Genomic DNA, 26,183 nt, shown 5'->3' with positions numbered 1-26,183 from the left:
TGATCACTCAGCTAGAGTCAGATATCCTGGAATGTGAAGTCAAGTGGGCCATAGGAAGCATCACTATGAACAAAGTTAGTGGAGGTGATGGAATTCCAATTGAGCTATTTCAAATCCTAAAAGATGATGCTGTTAAAGTGCTTCACTCATATGCCAGCAAATTTGGAAAACTCAGCAGTGGCCACAAGACTGGAAAAGGTCAGTTTTCTTTCCAATCCCAAAGAAGGGCAATGCCAAAGAATGTTCAAACTACCGCACAGTCATACTCATATCATGTGCTAGCAAAGTAATGCTCAAAATTCTCCAAGTCAGGCTTCAGCAGTACCTGAACCATGAACTTCTAGATGTTCAAGCGGGATTTAGAAAAGGCAGAGGAACCAGAGATCAAATTGCCAACATCTGTTGGATCATCAAAGAGCAAGAAAGTTCCAGAAAAACATCTACTTCTGCTTTATTGACTACACCAAAGCCTTTGACTGTGTAGATCACAACAAACTGTGGAAAATTCTTAAAGAGATAGGAATACCAGACCACCTGACCTGCCTCCTGAGAAATCTGCATGCAGATCAAGAAGCAACAGTTAGAACTGGACATGGAACAACAAACTGGTTCTAAATTGGGAAAGGAGTACATCAAGGCTGTATATTGTTACCCTGTTTATTTAACTTATATGCAGGGTGCATCAAGAGAAATGCTGAGCTGAATGAAGCACAAACTAGAATCAAGGTTGCTGGGAAAAATATCAATAAACTCAGATATGTGGATAATACCACCCTTGTGGCAGAAAGTGAAAAGGAACTGAAGACCCTCTTGAAAGTGAAAGAGGAGAGTGAAAAAGTTGTCTTAAAACTCAACATTCAGAAAACTAAGATCATGGCATCTGGTCCCCTCACTTCATGGCAAATAGATGGAGAAACAATGGAAACAATGGCAGACATTACTTTTTTGGGCTCCAAAGTCACTGCAGATGGTGACTGCTGCCATGCAATTAAAAGACGCTTGCTCCAGAAGAAAAACTATGACAAACCTAGACAACATATTAAAAATCAGAGACATTACTTTGCCAACAAAAGTTCATCTAGTCAAAACTATGGTTTTTCCAGTAGTCATGAATGGATGTGAAAGTTGGACTATACAGAAAGCTGAGTGCCATAGAACTGATGCTTTTGAACTGTGGTGTTGGAGAAGACTCTTGAGAGTCCCTTGGCCTGCAAGGAGATCCAACCAGTCCATCCTACAGAATATCAGTCCTGAATATTCTTTGGAAGGACTGACGCTGAAGCTGAAACTCCAATACTTTGGCCACCTGATGTGAAGAACTGACTTATTTGAAAATACCCTGATGCTGGAAAAGATTGAAGGCAGGAGGAGAAGGGGACAACAGAGGTTGAGATGATTGGATGGCATCACCAACTCAATGGACATGAGTTTGAGCAAGCTCCGGGAGTTGGTGATGGACAGGAAAGCCTGGCGTGCTGCAGTCCATGGAGTTGCAAAGAACCGGACATGACTGAGAGACCGAACTGAACTGAGCTGAGTAACATAGTGTTGAGTGTAGGCTCACATGAACCTTCTTACAGGTTGTGTTGTGTTCTGCACAACTCCAGGGGTGCTGTTCACAAGGATCGTACATGGCAGCCCTAGCTTAGAAGGCAGTTGTGTTGGGATTGTAGCACCTTGCTTCAAATCTGTTTACATCACCTCCAGCTGTGTGATCTTGACTAGACTCTTCACATCTCTTTGACTGAGTGACTTCATATATAAAGTTAGGATACCATCTGCCTCAATGGGTGTTGTGAGGATTAAACGCACAAATACATCTTCAGTACTCTGAACAGTTTAGACAGGCTTGTGATGATCTGCTCCTAAGGGATTAGTAGAATTCTCTTGGTAAGCTGTCTGGGTCTGGAGTTTTCTATGTGTCTGTATGTGTTTTACCAGACATTTTAAAAGCAAATCCCAGACAACATATTATTTCACAATAAAGATTGTATATGCCTGTAACAGAAGATGAAAGCGAAAAGCAAATAACAATGACAACTCACTCATTTACAAGGCCATTATCACATAAACATAGTTATTAATGCTAATTCCTAATATCCAGCTCATATTAAAATTTCTCTGTCTCAATTTTTTTCTTTTTGTATTATCCAAAATGTATTTAGTAGGATGGTTTTCCCCTTCATCCTGGGGCATTTAGCACTGCTTCCATCCGAAGGAGCATCCTTTTGTCAGCCTTGCCTTGCCTCCTGCAATAGCCAACACACACAACTGCCATTTGTCCTTGGTCACAAGCCATGGCCAGGCAACAGCATCTGGGCATTTTGAATCCATGAAGTAGGGTCTGAGGCTCTGAACCAGCAATTTTTGTGTTTCCTCTCCTGTTTTTGAGAGTGATGAAGAGACAGAGATCCTTTGAGAGACATGGTCATGTAGGAAGCTTGTTCCTGCAGGAAAGCTCATACTTTTTACAGATGGTTTTCAAATCAGAATCCAAACACAGTTCACAAATAGTATTTGATATTTTACCTGGCCAGTGTGATTTGTGTGTACAAATGCCTCAAACTCCTTCCCACACGCTCTGTCCTGTGCCTTCCCCTGGATGGGTGCCCTTGTTCCATTTCCCACATTTCCAGATTTCTTGCTTTTCTCCTTCCAGCACCCATGCTGACAAGGATGGTGGCCCATTTTCCTTCATTTTCTCAAAACACTGCTCGCATGTATTGCAGTTGTCAGGGGACTCAGAGGGGACTGGAAGCAGCGGTGGTATGGGAGGAGAGCTGGTAAAATGGTGGCAACACACAGCACAAACCTCATGTCCTCCTTCTTAAATGAACCCCTGCTCTCTCCATCACCTGAGACTTCTCCCTAGTCTTTGCTTCTCTCCAGAATCCTGGCCTCTGGCCATCTTGCTGAGCCCTCTCTCAGTTCCCATGAATGCAATCTCTCCATCTCTGAGCTTCCTCATCCCTTCCTCTGAGATTGCCAATAGTCACCTCAGTTTCTTACATTATCAGGCCAGGCACAGAGTTCCCTTGGTCTAACTCCTCTCTCTCTCTGTTTAGTACCTAAGTCGTTTCTGACTCTTGCAACCCCATGGACTGTAGCCTGCCAGGCTCCTCTGTCCATGGGATTCTACAGGCAAGAATACTGGAGTGGGTTACCATTTCTTTCTCCAGGAGATCTTCCCAACCCAGGAATTGGAACAGAGGTCTCCTGCATTGCCTCTGGGCAAACCCTCAAACCTCTCACTACAATGAAAAGGCCCATCAGAGTGCTTTGTTAAACAAAAGCCAGAGTTTTCAGCTTCCCAACTCCCATCCCTACATCCTCCAGCACTGTATTCATCCAGACTAGCACAGTTGTTCACCAGGACCATCGCGGTAACTTTTTACCTGGCCTGTGTGATGTTATCCTTGGTTCTCTCCAATGCATGCTTTATACTAAATCTAGAGTGATCTTCCAAAAACACTGATGTGCTCACACGGTTGTCCTGTTTATAATACATCAGTGGTTGCCATATTTAAGATGGATAATCAACAAGGACCTACTGTATAGCACAGGGAACTCACCTATGTGGCAGCTGGATGAGGGAGGAGTTTGGAGGAGAATGGATACACGTATATGTATGACTGAGTCCCTTTGCTGTCTACCTGAAGCTATCACAACATTGTTAATCGACTTTACTCCAACATAAAAGAAAAAGATTAAAAAAATAAATCATTGCTGTTCCATTTGCTTCAGACAACATTCCAAATCTTCCACATGCTCAGTCCCTGCCTGAGTCCAACGCCCTCCCCACCCTCACCTCTCATTTTCTCCATCCACTGGTTTTCCTTCAGTTCTTGCAGTTCAAATATCTGTGGTTATCTCTAGTGGCCAGACTTTGGTCATGCTTTTTTCTTCATCAGCTCTGCTCTCCTTCCTCCTTTCACCTGGTACTTCCCACTCCTCCTTTGAGTATTTGCTTATAGAGAAATTTCCTGGCCTTCAGTTGCACCTTCCTCTGCCTTTGTTGAGGAGGACAAATGTCATAGCATAGTTTGTCTAAAGTCTGCTGTCCCTTCAACAGTGTGAGGTATGTAAAGGCAGGAGCCATGACTGTGTTATTCATACCCCATTGCCAACTCCTGACACAATATCAGGCACAGATATTCAATGAATAATTGTAAATTCAATTGAGCATCTAAAAGGATGTAAAGAAAAGCATCTAAAAGTGGTGCCATGGCCTCTGGTGATAATGAAAAAAGCTCCAGTAACTCTGAAGCAGACTCATCACTCTTTTAAAGAAATCAACAACACTGCATTAGGCTCTTACATAGGTGCCAAGATTCTGCCATTTCAAAAGGGAAAAAGGAAAAAAAAAGTGCATCCAAAGCTGCCCAGCTGGTGCTTACAGAAACAATGCAGAGCAATGCCCTGCAATGTTTCTTTCTCCACCCAGGAGAGAGTACTTTTTAAACCACGTTTCCAGAATTATACAGTTGCATGAGAAATGCCTCAACTCCTGCTGATGAAGTGGTTTCTGCAGAAAACTGACTGCCTTCCAAGAGGAAGGAAGGGCCCCAGAGATGTCTCTGAAAAAGACGAAAGAATTTCTAAAATAGCAGCTTAATGTTGTATCACATATGGAATTTTCAAATTCACAGCTGGTTGGAAAACCATTTCCGCCTTCAAGTCACTGACTTACTGTCTTTGTGGCTGGAAGCACTCAGAGCTTTTATTTATCTCCTGGTCACCCAGAGGGTTTCTCTGCCTTTTTCCTCCCCTGGTCCCTCTTTCCTGTTGAGTATGTCCAGTTGTGTGATATTAGCATTTGACTAAGTGTTCACACTAGAACAGAAACTCCACGGAGGTTGTACCACATTTGTGATTTGTCCCTTTGATCCTGCATATGGCTGTATCTTACTATGTCATTGTTGTTCAGTTCAGTTGTGTCTGACTCTTTGCAATCCCATGGACTGCAGCGTGCCCGGCTTCCCTGTCCTTCACTATCTCCCAGAGCTTGCTCAAACTCATGTCCATTGAATTGGTGGTGCCATCCAGCCATCTCATTCTTAGTTGTCCTCTTCTCCTCCTGCCTTTACTCTTTCCCGGCATCAGGGTCTTTTCTAATGAGTCAGCTCTTTGCATCTGGTGGGCAAAGTATTGGAACTTCAGCTTAAGCATCAGTCCTTCCAGTCAAAAAAGCATCCTGAAGAGAATCCCTCATGGATATAAAAGAGGATATTGATACCAATCTAAACCCTCAACTTAAATGTACTCACTCATGCCTTATGCACAATTCAGTTCCTATTGCTACCTAACAAACTGCTCCAAAACATACTGGCTCAAAACAACTACCATCTTTATTTTGCTCACAGACTCTTTGGGTCAAGAATTCAGACAGCGTCAAAGGGAATGGCTGGTTACTACTCTGTGATTTCTGGGACCTCAGTTGGAAAGACTCAAAAGTTGGGGGTGACTCAACAGATGGGAACAGTTGATGGGGAAAAAAAAGCACAACCTAAAAGTTGAGAATTATGTTTTATTCAGTGGACATACTGAGGATGTAAGCCCAGGATACAGCCTCTCAGATAGCTCTGAGGGACTGTTCTGAAGAAGTAAGGGAGGAACCAGGATATATAGGAGCTTTTGCAAAAAAACCCGTGTAGCTGGAACATTGTAAGATTACTGTTAATTAAAGAAAAATCAGACATCTAAAGTTAATAAATTTACTGTTTTTCCACTATTTACAATATCCAGGACATGGAAGCAACCTAGATGTCTGTTGCCAGATGAATGGATAAAGAAATTGTGGTATATACACTGGGATATTACACAGTCATAAATAGAGTGAATTTGAGTCAGTTCTGGTGAGGTGGGTGAACCTAGAGCCTGCTATATAGAGTGAAGTAAGTTAGAAAGATGCATGAGACAAGTGCTCAGGGCTGATACACTGGGAAGACCCAGAGGGATGGGATGGGGAGGGAGGTGGGAGGGGGGATCGGGGTGGGGAACACATGTAAATCCATGGCTGATTCATGTCAGTGTATGGCAAAAACCACTACAATATTGTAAAGTAATTAGCCTCCAACTACTAAAAATAAATGGAAAAAAATAAGTTAGAAAGAGAAAAGCAAATATTATAAATTAATGCATATACATGGACTCTAGAAAAATGGTACTATTTTGGTACAGAAATGGTTCAATCTATTTGCAGGGCAGGAATAGAGACTCAGACATAGAGAACAGACTTACGGACACAGTGGGGGCAGGGGAATGAAAGAGTAACACTGAAATATATATATTACCATATGTAAAATAGATAGCTAATGGGAAGTTGCTGCATAACACAGGGAGCTCAGCCTGGTATCCTGTGACAACCTAGAGGGTGGGATATAGGAGGGAGGTTCAAGAGGGAGGGAACGTATGTATACCTATGGCTGATTCATATTGATGTACGGCAGAAACCAATACGACATTGTAAAACAATTATCCTCCAATTAAAAATAAGTAAATTTTGAAAAAATTTAGTGCTTTCCTATATATGGGGAGATGCAACAGTTTCTAGGCTCATTGAAATCATCCCTTAGCTATCTAGGGCCAGTATTCTGCTTATCTCCATCCTGACTCCTCTCAGGGTACACAGTTTGGGGTGGCTGTAGTGACTGATGACTTGATGACCACAACATCGTTTGTTTACTGGAAGAGACATTCTTCATCCACTTGGTATAATCATCTGCAGGTCCCTCACTCACATGTCTGGTGCCTGGGCTGATATGACTTCAAGGTCAGTACTAACGACCAGAGCGCCTACTTGTGGCCTCTCCATGGGGCTTGAGCGTCTTCACAGAGTGGCAGCCTCAGGATAGTTGGACTTCTTACATGGCTGTGAATTTCCAGTGAGTGAGGTACAATCTGCATCACTTTTAATTAACTTATTTATTTATATTAAGTCTGAATTGTAGAAAGGAATGTGAGACAGGAGAGATTTTTGCAGTCATCTTTGAAAGATTCAGTCTGGCACATTCCTCCAGGCTTTCCCTGATGATGGATGGGTAACAAAATTCCAGGATATTGGAAGGAAGGACCTGGAGACCAGGTCATCTCATGTTCATTCTGAACCTTTCTTGGGATTGTTTTTTCTTTTCAAGAAGAGATAATGTCTTTTTTTTTTTTTCCTAACCCATGTCTTTTTAAAACAATTGTTTTCAATGATAGTTGATTTACAATGTTGTGCCAATCTCTATTGTACAGCAAAGTGACTCATACACATGTAGACAAATATCCTTTTCCATTATGGTTTATCACGGGATAGTGAATATAGTTCCTTGTTCTTTACAGTAGGACCTTGTTGTTTATCCATCCTATATATCATAACTTACATCTGCTAATCCCAAATTCCCAGTCCTTTCCTCCCCATCCTTCTCCCCCTTGGCAAACAGGAGTCTGTTTGAAGAGATCTGTCTTTATCTTCTTAATCAGGATTGATTTTTGGCTTAGGAAATGATTTTTTTAGAAACAAATAGGCAAGATGAGACCAACATTTCCCACCTCTGTTATTTAACAAGGCATTAATAAGTGTTTGTCGTGGAAGAAAGGACTTAAAGTTTGAAAAAAGGTTAAAAATTATTTTACTCTTAGAAATTAATGCATATGATATAAATACTGAGAAGCCCTTCCATAAAGAAAACTTTTACATTTCAATTTGGGCATCTATTAGGTGGTCAACAAAATGGTTAATTTGGGGGGACCAGAGTCTGGTCCTTGGTGCTTCACTGACCATCTCATGACCCGGGGAAGTTAATTCCCTTCTTTGAGTCTCAACTTACTCCATTTATATAATGAAGAAGTTAAACTGGATGATATGGAAGGTCTGGTGGTCTCGAGGGGCAGATATCAGTTCCCCAAGCCACCCCCAAGTTGACTCACAACGGTGTGTTTCCATGCACACCAAATTTCAAGATAATCCCCTTTCCAGGTTGCTTACCCAAAGAAATGACAATTCAGAAAACCTAGCACACATGTGTGTGTTCTAAGTTGCTTCAGTCATGTCCAACTCTTTGCGACCTTATGGGCTGCAGCCTGCCAGTCTCCTTTGTGCATGGGATTCCCCAGGCAAGGATACTGGAGTGGGTTGCCATGCACTCCTCCAGGGAATCTTCCCAACCGAGGGATAGAACCCGCGTCTCTTACATCTTCTGCATTGGCAGGAGGGTTCTTTACCACCAGTGCCACCTGGGGAAGCCCCTGAGAAAACCTAGGGCAGTTGCCAAAGGTCCACCTGCTCTTAACCTGCTGGGCCAGCCTGGCCCCTTCAGCCTCATGGGGCTGTGGTGAGCTTTGAGGGGTAGTGTGTAGCAAAGATGCTGCATATGCTATGTAATTCACCTTTGTAAATAACATTTATCATTATAAGTATCACTGAAAGTCATCATTGTAAGTAACATTTATTATAACAGCTCAGAGGTGAGATCAAAGTCCAACCTGACTCGGTTTTTAGAGTGATTGAATTGAGTAGGGGTGGATGATACATAGGACTTCCCAGGTGGCCTTAGTGGTAAACAACCAGCCTGCCAGTGCAGGAGACATAAGAGATCCAGGTTCGATCCCTGGGTCAGGAAGATCCCCTGGAGAAGGGCAGGGCAACCCACTCCAGTATTCTTGCCCGGTAAATCCCATGGACAGAGGAGCCTAGTGGGCTACAGTCTATAGGGTTGCACAGAGTCGGACACAACTGAAGCAACTTAGCACACACGCATAGATGATACATACCACCGACTACTTGAATTTGTAAACTGTTTGTCAGGAGGAAAATTTTAGAGAAGCAGGTTAGGATTCACGGTTTGGTAGAAGGGCTAAGAGACGGAGTGGTGAAATCAGTTGAGCAAACAGAAGTTTGCATAAAGCCTTTGCGACATTGGGAGGAGTGGTCTCTTGGTGGAAGAACCAATCAGAAGCTTATGGTTGTGGCTGCTCTCTCCATGACCCCTGAGAAACCCTTACCCTATGTCCCCACTGTAGGCCAATGAAGGATTTGTGTTGGGGAGTGATATGTCCCAGTCAGCCTAGACTGCATGATCCATGAGCTGTAACAGCAGCCAACATTTATTAAGTGTTAAATAAATGCCAGGCCCCGAGCTAATGTTCTTACAAACTCATTGCATTTAGTCTTCCCAACAACCCTCTGAGTTGGGTCCTGTTATTATTCCCATTTTGTGGATGAGGAAACTGAAGTTCCAGAAGCCCACATCCTTTAGCAGGATTCAAACCCAGGTTTTCTAATTCCACAGGCATGTCCTAAACACTGCTTTGACCCTTGACATCAGAGTTCCCACTGTTTGCTCCTTGAAGAGGGGAAAATGCCTTTTGAGCATCCACAGCGAGGGTAGCACCAGGTACATAGTCTTCAATAAGTCTTCAGTAGTCCTGCAGGGAGGGTGTTATTATTTCCACTTTACAGGTAAGACTGAGCGTGGAGATTTAACATGGACAAAGTGACACAGCAGGAAGTGGAAGATTTATACCTGATCTGTCCGGCTCTTCATCCTTCTCTGCTCCTGACCCTCCCTGAGCTGTCCCAGATTCACTGACAGAAATGATTGCTCCCTTCTTGGGATTCTGTGATGATTCTCTCTCCCACTACACCCCGCCACATGCTGTGACATCAGTGTATAGAGATCCCATCTCTACCAGGTGGAGAGCTCTCATCTCTGCTATCTGTGCCCTGAGGCCAAAGGAGAACATAGTCCCGAGTGGGACTGCAGAGAAGGTTGGTGCTAGTAGAGTCCTTGGGCAGAGCTTTGGGAGCTCAGACTAGCAGGAAGGATCCTGAGACCTTATAGGCAGGGGATGTTGGGTTGGGACAAAGGTCCCATTAATGGAGGGCAGCGGGAGTAGAGCCAGTGCTTTGGGGATTAAAGGCCTGGACAAGGATTTAGGGTGGAGTGGGGAGGTCGTCAAAGGGGTAAGAAAGATAAGAGGCTCTGAGAGCTAATGCCAACCAACAGGCCAGTCTTCAGGGCTTTATGTACACACATCCACCCACGGTCCTTGTTGGGAATGCCCTTTAAAAATGCCAAAGAGAGCATTGCATCACCCCTACTATCACCCCTTGGTCCACACAGTGCTTCATCAGCGCCCGGCAGTCCCTTGTTTAGAGGCATCAGGCACAGCAGGCAGAGGCAGAAGGGGCCAGTGAGCTGATGAGGGCTCCCTGTCATGTGTCTCAGCACTAGGCAAGCTGTACCGAGAAGCCAGGGGTACCAAACACTCTTGCAAACTGTCTGGGGCCAGTACTGATGCAACCGCAGGCCTTGCTGCAAGTTGACATGGCCATTAGCCCTCCAGGAAATCTTGAAAAGAGGAAGAGAAGCTTCATAAAGTCTGAGTCACCAGGCGAGCCCAGACTGGGCTCTGCCAGCACTGTGAAACGATGGGACAGGTTCCCCCTTGCCACCCCCCACCTCCAGCTCCTCTGGCAGCTGCATCCCAAGGGGCTTGATTGGATGGGTGATGTTTTCTATTTAGGGTTTTGGGAGACCTGAGGTTCTGCAAAGAGTCCTGGGGGAAACTACCAGATGGAAGCCAGGTGGTCTGAACCCTGAGTCCCTCACCCTATGTTACACAAAGCTGGTCCTCTGATTTCTGTTCTTGACACTTGGTTACAAGCGTCTCTCCTCCTGCCTGTGTTGCCCAGTGCTCTGCCTCCCTCCCTGGCCTCTGCTGAAGAGCCAATGTGCACATACACGTACACAAGCTATGAAGAGAGTCCACTTAGTTCCGTATTGTACGTTCACAATGATGCATTCATAATTCAGACTACAGAAGTGGGTGAGGAGGTGGCCTGAACTTAGCTGCTCCATCTGTGTGGGGCCTTTCTCCAGCCCATGGAGGTGTCCCAAGTGAACTGCAGAGAACGGCTCCCTCATCACTTCTCACCACACTTCTCTGCTCCTACCCTGAACCCTGGCTCCTCCTGCAGTCCACTCCCCTAGACGGGGAAGTCTCCAAGCCTCGAATACGGAAGGGGGCCCTGTGATGAGTCATTCTTCCTGGGAGTGGAAGAGGGAGGGAAGACTGCCAAGGTGGTTGGGGCCTGGGGTAGGGTGTAGGGGTGTAAGGGGGACCCACCTGCCTTTTCTTGCTTTCTGACACACCCTGGAGAGTGAAGCTGAAAATCTGATGTGAAAAGGTAGTTTACCCTCATGAGATGATTCCCAGAGCTCTGGGGGCCTTACTTGCTGTATACACCATTCATCTCCTTTGTGGTCTTGGGTACAAAGCCTGGGATGCTGTGACTATGTGCACCTCCTAGGTGGTCTCTGAGTTCTGACCCAGTGTGTGAGGTTTCTGGTTCTGATGTCCCTGATGTGAGGCGAGCAGAAGTAACGCAACTTAGATTAGGAGTAGGCCTTCCTACTATCAGGTAGCTTTCGCTTAACAATGACCACTGTTTGCCAATTAGGACCAATTAGCTTTCACAGACGTTTGCCAATTAGGAAATTAGGAACGGGGCGGAAACCCCCAGGAAAGTCCCACACGCGCGAAAGTATTGACCAATGAAATTGTTTTGCAAACGTGTAACCAATCTGCTTCTCACCCTATAAATTTGTGTAACAGCTTGGGCTCGGGGTTCTCTGACTCGCACCACTGTGTTGGTTGCAGGCGGAGAGTCAGTAATAAACTTCCCTTCCTGCGAGTTGCATTGTCTTGGAAGCCTTCTCTCTTCCCGCTCGGGGATTCGGACATCGGGCATAACACCTGACAGCCAGGTTGCCATACTGGCCACAGTAAGGAGGCAAGAAAGAAGCAGGCCTTCAACAAATCAACCCATAGTGATGCAGAAAGGACTTTAGCATGGTCCCCAAGCATTTGAACAGAGGAACTCAGAAGCAACAACCCCCCTCCCACTCCGGGAGTCAGAGCTCCCTGCTGTCCGAGATCTGGTCTAACATCCACTCTACATGCCCATACCTGCTGTGCTGAGTAGGATTCCAGGTGCAAGACTTAGGGGTGGCGTGCTTTCTGCTTATCAACACAGGCTGACAAGCAGTGTATGTATGTGTGCTGGGGGTGATGGTGGGAGGGATAATGGCTCCTTTTCCAGGGCCCTCTCTGGCTCTTGGGTTGGGTAGAAGGACCACCTCGTTGGCCCGGAGAACAGCTGGTTGTCTTTCCCCACTGGTGAGTCCTTAAAAACTGGGATTAATGAGAACAAAATCATAGGTGGTTCTGGAGGAGATTCTCAGGGTAAAAGAATGCTGAGTCAGGGTGGACCCTTCAGCTCTTATCCATCTCACTCCCACAGAATAAAGCCCATGTTTCCAGCTTTCAAGGGATGGAGCTGACTCAGATGGTGTGGGATTCAAGTTCCTTAAAGACAAAGCTTGGTGATTTCCTGGGATCAGGCTTTGCTCATAGATGGTGAGAATATGGGGGTATCACACAGAAGCTATTCTACCCTCCTCACCAATGCTAGTGTCCCCAGCATCTACCACTGCAGGCCCCGTCCTGGTTGCGTGAGGGTATGGTGGCCACATCAATACTAGAAAAGAGTCTGGGAAGAAAACGCTGGGTAGCTTTTCTAAGCTGGTTACCAGCTGGGCCTTTCTGTCTAGATTACTGCCCCCTCGAGAGCCCTAGGGCGAATGCTGCAGTGTCCTGAGACCTCCAGTCCTGACCCTCTGGGCGGATCTCAGGCCTTTCCGCATCAGGTAAGTCTTCCAGCTCTTTTGATGCTTGGTAGGTGATAGAAACACCTCCCAGTGACTCTTAGAAGCTGCTTCCTCTTGTCTGCATTGATAGCATCACTAGCCAGAACCAGCCTGGCATCCATGAGTCATGTCACTTTTAGTTCAGTCAAGAGAGAGGCCTGGTTGTAAAACTCCACACTTAAGGAGCCAAGAGCACCCAAAGAGACCATCAAGAAGGCAGTGCTGACTCAGATGGTGCTGGTTTGCGGCAGGAGCAGCCCAGCCATTTGTGATATGTGCATCTCTGAGCTGTTTGGGTGACAGATGCTCCCAGTGTCACTCCCTACAGTCACCAGTGTCCCAGCCTAGGGTGAAGCAGGGCGTGAGTGGAGCCATGACTGCACAATTGGGCTCTGTCAGTCTATGGAGCCCCGGGATGGAATCCCAGGGAGGACCATGTTCTGTGGTTGGCCAGGGGCAGTTGACTGGCAAGAACATGGCTTCAGGGGTGCAGCGCTGCTGCTTACCAGCTGGTGACCCAGCTCTGGGCCCCAGGGTACAAGGGGGGCCCTGGTGTTCTGTGACCTCAGCACTCCTCCCCTTGAGAAAGCTCTTGGATTCTGCCCTCAGGAATGGGAACTGGCCTATTTTGCCCGAATGTACTGTTTTCCAAACAAAATAAACCCTAGTTACTAATTACCTGACCTACATTTCCTGTGATTGCAATGGTGGGGGGGCGGTGCAGAGCTGAGATTTCTAAGGGAGTGTTGGAAAGAAGGGAACAGATAGTACTCAGAGGTGAGGCTGAAGACTCACAACAATTGGGCAGAATCCTGAAATTCTGGTTGATGTCATTCTCCAGAAAAAACTCTGTTTTAAAAGAGCCCCTTAGTCTTCAAACACAAATAAGAACTGTCTTATTTTTTTATTAAAAAATTAAGATGAGTTTATTATCTATCACATTATATAATTGTTATTTATGTTATGTTACTATTCTGTCAATATTATATATATTCTATATATATATGTTGCTATATGATATTAGTATATCATACACAGTGACTATTATATAATGTATACAAAATAATTATTATGTATAATTCATATAATACACATGTGTGTATCAGTTGCTCAGTCATGTCCAACGCTTTGCGGCCCCACTGCCAGCCTCCTCTGTCCCTGGGATTCTCCAGGCAAGAATACTTGACTGAGTAGTCATTCCCTTCTCCAGGGGATCTTCCCAACCCAAGGATTGAACCCAGGTCACCTGCATTGCAGGCAGAATAATACACATAACTAAAACACTACAGACACGATGATTTAGAAAGATAAAATCTCCTGGAATTCTATGGCTGTCTCCTAGCTGTTCCCAACCAAATTAACAGTTTGGTTTATATTCTTATGTGTATTTTCAATGTAAAACCAAAAATAACTCTATGCTGTTGCTGCTGCTAAGTCGCTCAGTCATGTCTGACTCTTCACGACCCCATGGACTGCAGCCTACCAGGCTCCTCCATCCGTGGGATTTTCCAGGCAAGACTACTGGAGTGGGTTGCCATTGCCTTCTCTGATAACTCTATGACTTATGGAAATTGGATGACACTGAACATGCTGCTCTGAAGGTTGTTTTTCATACTTAACCCATTTTGGATATCTGTCCATGTTAGCATGTGTCAATTTATTTCATTTAACAGGAAGAGGTCTTCTTAAAGCATTGGGGAATTAAAAAAAAGAGTTTTTGAATTATATAAAGTTCTTTTTTTCCAGTTTCAACATTGTTTCTGCTGTATTTAGGAAATGGAGACTATCCGAAATTAGTTTTTAAATGCTTCAGATATAGTTGAAAAAACCATCACAGGAATGATAGTTGGATTGGTGTAGGAAATCAGTGAATAAATGGAAGACACACTTGCCATGGGCTTCCCTATTCTGACCATTATTTATCATTTTGTTTTTGTCCATTTTTGCCTTCAACTGAACTGTTGGACAATGGAAAACTGTCTGTGGTATGCAGAATAGTGGCATCCAAAGATGTCCACATCTGAACCCATGGACTCTTGAATGTGTTACCTCACCTGGCCAGTGGGTTACTCTCACCTGGCCAGTGGGTCTTTGCATATGTGATTAAACAGGGATGTTGAGATGAGGTGGATTATCCTGGGTTATCTAGGTGGGCCTGAGGTAACCACAGGCGATCTCATAGTGAAAGAAGAAGCAGGAGGGTCAGAGTGCTACACTGGTGACTCTGATGATGAAGGAAGGAACCTTGAACCAAGGAACACAGGCAGCCTCCAGGTGCATAACAAGGCAAAGAAATGGATTCTCCTCCAGAACCTCTGGAAGGAAGGCAGCCCTGTTGATACCTCAGTTTCAGCTGAGTAAGACCCACTTCACACATTGGAGCCCCAGAACTGTTAAGATGATAAGTCCATGTTGTTTTAAGCCTCTGGGTCTGTGGTAGTTTGTTACAGCAGCAATAGGAAATGAGTACACCTGCATTCATCTGTTCGTCTGCATGCTGAGATGACCTTTGGTGCTCTCTTGGATCCAACCACAAAGGCTGTGACCGAAATCATGACACTGAAGCTCCAATACTTTGACAACCTGATGTGAGGAGCCAACTTTTTGGAAAAGACCCTGATGCTAGGAAAGATCGAGGGCAAAAGGAGAAGGGGGTGGGAGAGGATGAGATGGTTAGATACCATCACCAACTTAATGGACATGAGTTTCAGCAAACTCCAGGAGATAGTGAAGGACAGGGAAGCCTGGTGTGCTGCAGTCCATGTGGTCACAAAGAACTGGACACGACTTAGCGACTGAACAATACCACCAAAATCATGACCCATCTGTGATCTCAGATGACTAGAAACCAACCAGAATTGGCTTGTGGGTAGCATTTTAGGTTATTAAAATGAAAAGAAGTATGACAGAGAAGAGCCCACTGGTCTCCAAGAGGATGCACAGGATCTCCTGGCTTAAAGGCCACCAGAGAGATGGGGGTACTTCATATTCTGGCTCCATTTAGTGGCTGGATCATGAGGCTCTGTGAGGTTACTTCCCAAGGTCACAGATTTGGCTAGGGCTTGAGCAGATCTGAGATGGTCTCCTCCTCCGGGGTTCTGTGATGGTTCCCCAGCTCCCTAAAGGGAACCTCAGCTTTGGGCACCACTGAAGCATGGCAGAGGGAGGGGTGGGCCTACATTTGCCCGTGCAGTCAGGCCCACTCCTCATCCACCCCAGCTGGCAGCCCAAAGTGTTTCCTGCCTGGGGAGGTGCCATGGTACCCAGTCCTAGTTCCAGGTGATTAGGAACTCACCCGGGCAGCCTCCCTGGCTGGTCAGAACTTGTGTTTGGCTGGAATTTCCCAATGCTTTCATGCAAGAGGCCAAAGAGGAGGGCTGGGCAGTTGTGACCAGCACAGAGTCCTGCCCAACTTTTCCTCTGACCACGGGAACCTCAGATGTGACAGTCAAAAGGGAAAAGTGGGTCACTTGGTACAAACTGGGGGACTTACTCTAGGTCTTCAGATTTCTCTTGGACCTGAAGGTGACTGAAGGCTCTCAGCACCTCAGAGGTCAGAGCTGACAGGCCCGCACATAAACAAGGGCAGTTGTGTAACCATTTGCATCTTTCCTTTTACTTACTACATCACTCTGAGTCGTGATGTGAAGGACTCCAGCGGGGCTGGGCATGCTCTCAAAAAAGCCAGGTCCAGTCACGAAAGCAGAGACAGAAGCCACACGGATTGGGCACCTCCTGTCCAGGCATTTTACAGATGCTATTGCTAGAGTTAGGTCCCTGCGCCGGCCACCCTGCTCCCCTCAGCGTTCTAGCAGGTGTGGTAAACCTGAGGCCAAATGCAGCTCAGACTGGCTGCTCTGTCAGTTCCCTCCCAAGTTCAGGCTCCTCTGTACAGTTGGAGAGCGCGCTGAGACCGTGTCTGATTGCCAGCTGCCACCACACTGGACTCTCCTTCCTCTTAGGCAGCCGGTCCACATTTAGACTCCCTGGCAGTTAGGTGTGGCCGCGAGAGGTAGACCCAGGCCTCCGGAGCCCCCAGGGAACGGCTTGCTGCCCAGGGGCAGGGAGCGCCGTCAGCAGTTTCCGGCTGTCAGCTCCTCCATGGTTAGCCTCAGCTGCAGAGAGCTGCTGCCTGCTCTCACCCTTCCCAGGGCGCCTGCCTGCCTGACGCCTGTCAGGAAGGCTGGCCATTTTGGCCGACTGAGGACAACTCTGAGGGGCAGCACTGGCTCCATGACTTTGTCAGGGCTGGGTTTTACCTCAGCGGACCTCACCCTTTGCCCGATGCGGCTTCCTCTTCTTTTCCTTTCACAGGCATTGATTCCCAATAGCCTTTGTGAACCCCACAACTTCACGTCAGCATCTGCATCCTGTGAGTCCAGCCTGCGACTGTGTGTGCCCACTCTCCAGGGCGCTGTGGGCAGAGTGGAGGTCAGAGGAGAGGTTAGGGTGAGGGATGGAGCAGCCCTGGAAGGGGGCCCTGAGCGTGATGAATGCCCCCTGAGCAGGATCAAGCGGCTCTGGGGCTCACCCCTGCTTATCTGCCACTGTTTCTTGTTTCTAATCTAGCGTGGTTTCCCTTTTTATCTTATTATAGTTTGCTAGAAGTTTATTGATTTTATAAAGCTCAAATCTCCTTTTGAGTTTATGCCTCAATTATGCTGCTTTTATATTTTAAAATTGAACTATTTATTGATACTTTTTTCTTTATTCCCTGTTGTCTCCTTTCCTGAAATTTTATTTATTGAATTTATTACTTTTATCTTGTAGGCTTCCCTGATCGCTCAGCAGGTAAAACGTTTGCCTCCCAATGCAGGAGACTCAGGAGACGTAGGTTCAATTCCTGGGTCAAGAAGATTCCCCAGAGGAGGAAATGACAATCCACTCCAATATTCTTGCTTCGAGAATCCCACGGATCGAGGAGCTTGATGGGCTACAGTCCACAGGGTCACAAAGGGTCGGATACGACTGAGCAACTAAGCATGCACAATTTTATCTTTTAGTAAGTAAAATATTTAGAGCTATAAATTTCCTCACAAATACACTTTGTTTATATCCCATGAGATCAAATATATAGTTTGTTGTCACTGTCATGGATTTCCAAGTAGTCCTTATTATAGACTTTATTTCTTCCTTGACCCAGAGGAAACTGTAATCTATACTATATTTAAAAATTCTAAGGATATCTTGTCACTTTTTTGGAAGACAAAAAGAGAAGCAAAAAAATCATTTAAGGTTATACAGCAATTGAGTGTCAGACTTAGGGTTAGAACTCAGATTGACTGACTCCGACTCCTTGTCCAAACAGGGAGAACAAGTTTTATCCATTTCTACAAGAACAGTTCAAGCTTGGGAGTTTCTGGGAAGCCTAACTAGTTGAGGGAGCATATGTAATGGTAAATAGTGATATTTAGAGCCAGAGAGACATGAATTCAAATTCTTAATGCCTGTGTGACCTTGGGCAAGCTTCCAGGCCTGAGTTTCCATTTCTTATCTTCAGCATGGGAATAATAACATCAATTTTATGCTGTTGTAAAGATTAAATGAAACGTGAAGTGGTGCACCTCATACATCTTAGATGATCAATAAACATCCATTTCTGCTCCTTCAATTTATATTCTATAGATACTTAGGATACTGGATGTTTTGTTTAGTCAGTGATTCGTGTCCAACTCTCTTGTGAACCTATGGACTGTAGTCTGCCAGGCTCCTCTATCCATGGGATTCTCTAGGCAAGAATACTGGAGTGGGCTGCCATTTCCTTCTCCAGGGGATCTTCCCAACCCTGGGATCAGACCCATGTCTTCTGCACTGGCAGGTGGATTCTTTACCACTGAGCCACCAAGGAAGACCTGGGGTACTGGATAACTGGTTTAAAAAATTAAACAAAGGGTTTTTTCTCTTATTACAAAGTTTTCATTGCAAGGAAATGTTTTAAGAAGCACGACAAAGCAAAAAAAGGTAAAATCATGTATAATCTCAGTGGTAATTACATTAACTGTGATAAAAGTTTTCAGAACACACATGCACACATACACACACTTTCATATACATTGACACTCACTCACATACACACCCTCAAAATCTGGGTGATACCACAGAGCTGCTCTACAACCATCCTTTTCTCCCTATCATAGTTAACCCACAAAGGCACCACTGGTCACTGGTTTTGTTTCATTTGGTGAATGAGCCCTTGGTCACTGGCGATGGGCAGGCTAAGGCTCTGCGTGGGGGTGAAAGGCTGCCTAGACTGATGGGAACATGGTAGTAGGTTTGGGGGGTGGAGTTTCTGAAGGTGCTTCCCCGAGGCTGCCACTCCCAAGTCGTGACAGCCAGGCTGACGGTGGGGTCTGTGAGTCAGGGCAAAAGGTAACAAATTATAGACGAGACTATTTACCCATGAGGGTTTCTGGTTCATGCCACTAATTTGATGAGTGTTTCACCTGCCCAGTCAAGTCAACAAGTCAGGAAGGATTTTATCTGAGTTGACTGACCCTGCTCTATGCTGGATGAGGACACAGGAGATGCTTCTGTTCTCAAGTGGCTAATGTGCACACAATGAACCACAGCAAGTCTGAAAATATTAAGAGTCACCTGAGCAATGAAGACAGGTGGGATGGGTGTGAAAAAGAGGGAGAGAGGCCTTCTAGCTAGCTGTTTTCTTTGTGGGGAGGAGGGGTGGTGATGGTGGTAGTTCAGCACAAGGTTTGGCAGGGGAGGAGAGAAAATTCTAGTCTGTGGAGGTTTAGAGGGCAGGAGGTCTGAGCTGGACTGGGGCTGAGGGAGGAGTTGATTTGAAGGCAGAAGAGGACCTCAGAAGCACTGGGCTGAGCAGTGATGCCACCGTGAAGCGTGTGCATAGGACACAGGAGAGGAGCGATCTTTTTGGAAGATGGTACTGGGGAATGTGCAAAATAAAAGTGGAACACAGGCTAGGCTTTGGAGTGAGGAGGTGGTCAGATAAGCATGGTAAGAAGAGAATTTGATAAAGATTAATAGTGGAGACCTTACGATAAATGGGGGAAGAGTAAGTCTCTAGTCAGAGAAGCCAGTCAGCTATTGAGGGTTTAATCCAAGGAGCGGTCTGTGGGAATGGAGTAGAAAGAAGGGTCAAATCTGAGACACAGCATAAAGATGAGGCTTTCAGACATGAGGTTAAAGAGAATGAAAAGTCAAAATGAGACCAATGTTTATGAGCCAAGCTAATCAGGAGAATAAGATTGCCAGTGACAGCAGGAAGGAAGGCATACTGAAGGTCTTATAAGCAGAGGTGACCTACATGCAGGTGGAAACAGCACAAGATTATGCTCCTTTAGAAACCCTACTGAAATAATTCTATGCTTTTTCTATTGCAATATGTGTGTGTGTCTGTGCACATAGAAAAAGTCAAGTTGGGATGCTGAAAAACATTTACCAATTTAACTCAGTGGTGACTAATGCTTCTATGGTGCATGTATCTGAGTTGTAAAATTTATATGGCGTGAAAACTTTGAGTTGTACAATTATCATGAAAATCCTAGAGAAATTTTCTTGCTATGATACACATTAATGCTTTGCAAGGTAAGTACTCAGAACCACATTTGCTTATATTTGTAAAGAATAAGCAAATGTGTATGGAACTGAAGATCAGCCTCCAGCTGAAATATAATAGGCATGCAATACACAAATGGTAAATAAACTCATGTAAGTCATCTATAGGAAACAATGCATTTAAAAGTTTTATGCACTGAATGGGTAAAAAAATAACCAAGGGGCAGGGCATGTATAGGCTGAGCTGAAATGGAAGAGGCCAGTTACTACCATAAACTTTTATAATTTTTGGGCAAAATATAGCTACAAAAGTCTTAAAATATAAATGTCAAAGATTAAAAGGAAGGGAAGAAGAGAAATCATCAGTAATGGGAAATGAGGAAGAAAGGCAGAAATAAAAAGCAAGATTAGGTGACTCATGTGGGTCATGAACTGTCTAGCGGATATTAATGCCCATATGAATTCAACAGACATTCCTTAAGCCCTACTCATGGTGAGGAGCCAAAACTGATTCCACTTCATAAAGCCCAGAATTTAAAAGGGCTGCTATATCTATGAAAATGGGATAGAAAAACTTTACTCATAAACCCCAACCTGTGCCACTATAAGGGAGGGGCCCAAACATACACAAGTGGGAGAGAAGCCCTAATCTGTCGAGGTCACATACAAAGTGGTATAGAAACCTGTAGGGTCTTTGTTGACAACAACATGAAATTGCTCTACTAGGACACTTGCATTTCTCAGGGCCCAAAATTAAAAGCAAAATTATAAGTGACATGACACAAGGAAATAAATTACTATGAGAGTCAGTAGATGAACAAATACAAGAATCAGTATTTCAAGAACTGGGGAGAGTAAAAAATTAATCTAAAAGACTATCAAACAAGGACACTGAAAATTATCTTTTAAAAAAACCATAGGAAAGGAAGAATAGTATGAAATAAGAGAGGGTGAATTTGAAAAGGAACTGAAAGAATTTCTAGAAATAAAAAATAAAGCTATTGAAATACACCATGGTTAAACAGGATTTAATGATCGAGATGGTCCAATATATGTTTAGTAGGACAGATTAGAGAGAAGAGGGAAGCACAGTGTTCAAAGAGAAAATGGCTGAAGAATTTTCTAAAACTGAAAGACAGAAATTCCTAGTTTCAAGAACCATAACAAATCCTAAAAGAGATAAAAAAAGATACAATATACATATTGTCTGTGATGTTTTGCAGTTTCACAAGAAAAAAAATCTTAAAAAGTGGCCAGAGTAAAAGAGATTATCTACCAAGGAATGACAATTATACTGACAACTAACTTCCCATCAACACCACCAATACTTAAAATGGACAACCAAGAAGGTTCTACTGTATAGCAAAGAGAACTCTGACCAGTATTATGTATCAACCTAATTGGGAAAAGATTTGAACAATAGACACGTGTATAACTAAATCACTTCGTTGTACAACAGAAACTAACACAACATTGTTAGTTAAAGGTGGGGCTATTGGTAAAGAACCGGCCTGCCAATGCAGAAAACATAAAAGATGTAAGTTCAATCCCTGGGTCAGGAAGATTCCCTCGAGGAGGGCATGACAACCCACTCCAGTATTCTTGCTTGGAGAATCCCATAGACAGAGGAACCTGGCAGGCTACAGGTCACAGGGTCGCAAAGAGTTGGATACAATTGAAGTGACTTAGCACACATGCACACAGTATAAAAAGTTAAAAACAAACAACTACCCTCTTAAAAAAAAACAATGAAATGCAAAGATAATGGATTATACATTAAAAGTCCTAAAGGAACTAAGTATCACAAGTCCTTAAGTATCACTAAGTCCTTAAGTATCACAATAGAAATGCATGCTTGATGAATTTATCTTTCACGAATAGAGGTGAAATAAAGTCACTTTCAGACAAATGGAAAAAGAACTTACTAACTTAAAACAGCTTCTAGCAGATATTTTGGAGGAAAAAAACTGATCCCAGAACTGGGTGTGAAGAACATTAAAAGAAGGAATGGTGTGCAAAGAAACTGTAACTATGTGGTTAAATCTAAACAACTATATAAAATAATGTTATGGGATGTATTTAAAAATTTTAAATTCATATTATAAAAGATAGAAGTCAGGATACAACTAGATCTCCAATACATGAGCTATAACAAAAAGGTAATGGTAATAATATCAAACATGTAAGGCTTATAATAGGTTAGGCAAGATATAAGTACTTGTTTATTTATATATGCTAACTACATTTTATATATATTTATATATATATATATTTATATATAAATATATTTATATATTTATATATATTTATATATATATATATATATAATGCATAAGCATATATCTATATGAGTAAACTTTGTGACTCAGCAGTAAGGAATCTGCCTGCTAATGCAGGAGACACGGGTTTGATCTCTGGATGAGGAAGATGCCCTGAAGAAGGAAACTGCAACCCACTCCAGAATTTCTGCCTGGGAAATCCCATGGACAGAGGTGCCCAGCAGGCTGAAGTCCATGGGGTCGCAAAGAGTCAGACATGCCTTAGTGACTAAACAACAATATATATCTAATACATATACTTATAATAATATATATACATACATAAGTATATACACACACCTACATAGTTCTACAGAGGTTTATTTAACAACTCTATGAATTATGTGTTATCAGAAGCAGTGGTTATAAGAGGTAATACCACTGGAACCAAGGTTCCTCTGGTGTCACATTACATTGCTTACTATATGCCAGGGACTGTGTAAGTGCTTTACACATACTAATTCATTTATTTCTCCCCAGAACTCTGGCATTGAGATAGGGTTATTTTCATTTCACAAATTATTATAATTTGATAATTAAGGCATGAACAGATTAACCTGCCCAAGGAAACACAAGTATTAAACAGTAAACTCAAACCCAGGCAGTTTCAAAGCTCAATTCTTAACCACTCACCAGGCCCTCTGGGTGAACTGATCTTGTACCCTCCCCTGTGAAAACTCATCTCAGTCTTCCACCCAGCTAGCTATTTTCTCTCATCTATCATCCATGACATTCTCTCCTACATCCTTAGAATCTCCTCTCTTTGTTCATTAATCAAGGAAAATGTGGTAAGGGAAAATATGGCCAAACTAATGGTTTGGTAACAGATCTGAAGTTGTTGACTGATGGCCAATGAAATGTCATACTTAGTTTATCTCTAGGTGACCTCCATGGTACTATAATGTTCATTTGGTGGAATATTTGTGTGATCATCCAGTCATTGCCTGTATGTTGTTTCATACCGAAAAATGTTAGAGGTTAGCAGCATTTGGTGTCAACACACATCTTTTGAAGGAGTATGTATTAATTTTCCAAAGCACCAGTTTGAAAGACAGTGTAACAGAGTAGTTTGCATTTATATTTTAAACTTTTAATTCACTGCCTAATGTTCAAAAAAATGAATTGAAGTCTAGTTGATTATATAACTTTAATATTTGAAAAAATTTATCCAGAAATTAACAACATAATACAATACACATTTGTACAAAAAAGAGGGGCGGTTAAAAACTTCTGATCATACAGACAAAAATATGATTAATTAAACAAAGATTAAAAAAGGACAGAACATTTTGTAAATACTGATAAATAGTGTGCAATGCTTTAATTTACTGTGGCAGATACAAAAATCAAGAATTCATGAACAGATTATATAAAAAGAAAGCAACTACATGAATTTTCTAGCTGTTTAAATTAACGAAATATAACAGTAGTGGTTCTTTTAAAAAATGAGGTATTAATTACACTGTAAACCAAAACCAGAGCATAAATAAATAAAGGCAATGTGCAATTTAGTGATAAATGATTATAAATTTCAACAACAGACAACAGAAATTTTCCAGTTATTTATGGACTCTGTGATTTAAAAATTTGGCTTGCTTGTATACTTCTTATTTAAAAATGACATAGCTATTGATATACAAGCACATCACAGACATGCAGACCAAGCCAACACAATTTTCCCATCTCTACCAAATAGAAGTTTTGTTTACATTTTACTTAGAACACTTAAATCTGGTTTCTTATACATGATTCTTTTGTGCTTATTAGTTAGCAGTAACCTACATTAAACACCTTACTTTCTAGTTCAAGCAGTGAAAGAGAGAAGCAGTTTTATTTGCACATGGATTAAAAACAGAGCAAACAAAACAAAACCAACATGCCCTTAAATCTCTTAGGTGTTCCAAGAATTTTAAGAAGAAAAAACCTTTAAATAGTATGTCCAAGTGGAAAAGTGGAATCACTTCTGTCTCAAACAGAATAGTGAATGAACTAACTCCTTTCCTCCAAGAGTCACAAGTTGGCTTTGGAAATACAGAACAAGCTGATTAGTTCCTCCACCCTAGAAGAATTCTGCTGGTGGGGGTGTAGGAATCATAGCATTAAGATAGTAGTGTAACTTGGAAATCGGGAAAGTATTATTTGCATGTGAACCATGTGCTGGTACTAAATGCTGGCTTCATTATTATTGCAAATACACCTTCAGAGTTTTCTGAAGGAAAGCTATCAAAGTATAATATAGAAGTCGATTTGGAAATACTGCAAAGTGCTAATAAAACTGCTTCATTTGCTGTAAATTAAAACCATTTACTGTCTGACTTAAAATGCAGTTTCTTTTTACATGCTACTTTATTAATAAACTCCAAAAAGGGTACTTTTGAATTCACTATATTCAAAATCCAGTGAAAAACAAACATTTGGGCCAAAATGTTGAACCTTATCTTTACATCAAGCTATGTCACTGAGGGACTTTCACTTCACTTCATGTCATTTTGACACAAATGTTATCGTATTCACTTTTGTCAAATATCTTATCCTACTTGTTTTCAAAAATTAGTGTTTCAGAACAACAGGTGATCAAAAAATACTATAAATAAGTCTTGTATGTCAATCAAGGTGTATATAAAAACAGCTCTCTCTTTTTGTGCTTGTAATTGACTTAGTTTATCAGTGACTAGTCAGATCTATTTCCTTTCTAATATTCTGACCCTTAAGAAGAAAGGATTATACAAACATTACAGAGTACTCCAAGTAACTAGTTTACTGTGCGTGTGCATGCAGACTGACGATACTTAAAAGAATATAACCTTGAGTCCAATTAGTCTGAAAATAGTTACACTCTTGTACAATCATCTTTATTGATTTGTAAAAGCTGTACACACATCTAAAACCCTGAATTTACTTTGTAAAAATAAATCTTTAGCAATAAATGGCTCTATCAAAATCCCATTATTCTCAGGCTATTATGTAGTTATTTACATGCTGATTTTCAGGAATGGTTGAAAAGAATCTTTAGAGGACCAAAGCCAGTATATCAAAAAACCCCTGTAAATTGCATTTGCAATTATACTGTTGTTTACCCGCTATATGAAAATATGGCTACATGCCCTACATTAATGATAATGTAGCTATCCGTGTTGCTACCATGCGCAAGCAGCACACAATTTTCCACTGGGCTCCACCCACCCTGCTATCGCTGCATTCTTTACTGCGTGATGCTTCCCCAGTGGGACACCTGCGACACACCACTTATGGAGGATGATAAAGTGCTATAAAAAGAGGGACTGGACCCACCTGTCTCTGCCACCTGGTCTTTTTCTCACTCAAACAGTATTGTGTTTTTAGAAAACCATGCCTCTACTGAACACGCTTCATATTTGATTTTTTTTTTTTTAAAGTCAGTCTTTTAAAGTTGGTGAGCTTTTTCAAGGTATTTTGAGACAGAAAACATGGAAAGGTTAAAGGCACAATAAGAGGGAAGTGAATGCTACATATAAATGTATTTCAAGTCTTCTTGGTTACTCAAGTCCAAAACCTTCTGAATTTGAAATTCCAATGATCAATTTCTGTTTCAGGTCCTTTTTGCTCTTGTAGGGGGGAAGGCAAAGTTGATTGAAGCAGGTGTGGGCCACAGGCAACC

The 26,183-nt window shown here is 42.9% G+C and overlaps 1 protein-coding gene across 3 annotated transcripts in view; it reads right to left on the bottom strand.

The window, feature by feature from the left end:
• Nucleotides 1–23,962: 23,962 nt before the first annotated feature.
• HECTD2 (HECT domain E3 ubiquitin protein ligase 2) overlaps nt 23,963–26,183 on the bottom strand; it is a 71,408-nt gene continuing 69,187 nt past the window's right edge. For all 3 annotated transcript variants that reach the window (XM_065922903.1, XM_065922904.1, XM_065922905.1), the window contains one exon: nt 23,963–26,182. In XM_065922903.1, coding sequence (XP_065778975.1) covers nt 26,062–26,182 — 121 coding nt within the window. In that variant the 3' untranslated portion in view covers nt 23,963–26,061. The remainder of the gene's footprint in view (nt 26,183) is intronic.

This window comes from Muntiacus reevesi, chromosome 2 (genome assembly GCF_963930625.1).
Source record: "Muntiacus reevesi chromosome 2, mMunRee1.1, whole genome shotgun sequence".
NCBI classification, from domain to species: domain Eukaryota; kingdom Metazoa; phylum Chordata; class Mammalia; order Artiodactyla; family Cervidae; genus Muntiacus; species Muntiacus reevesi.
The sequence above is the reverse complement of the archived record's forward strand: the minus strand, read 5'-3'. Positions and strand labels throughout refer to the sequence as shown.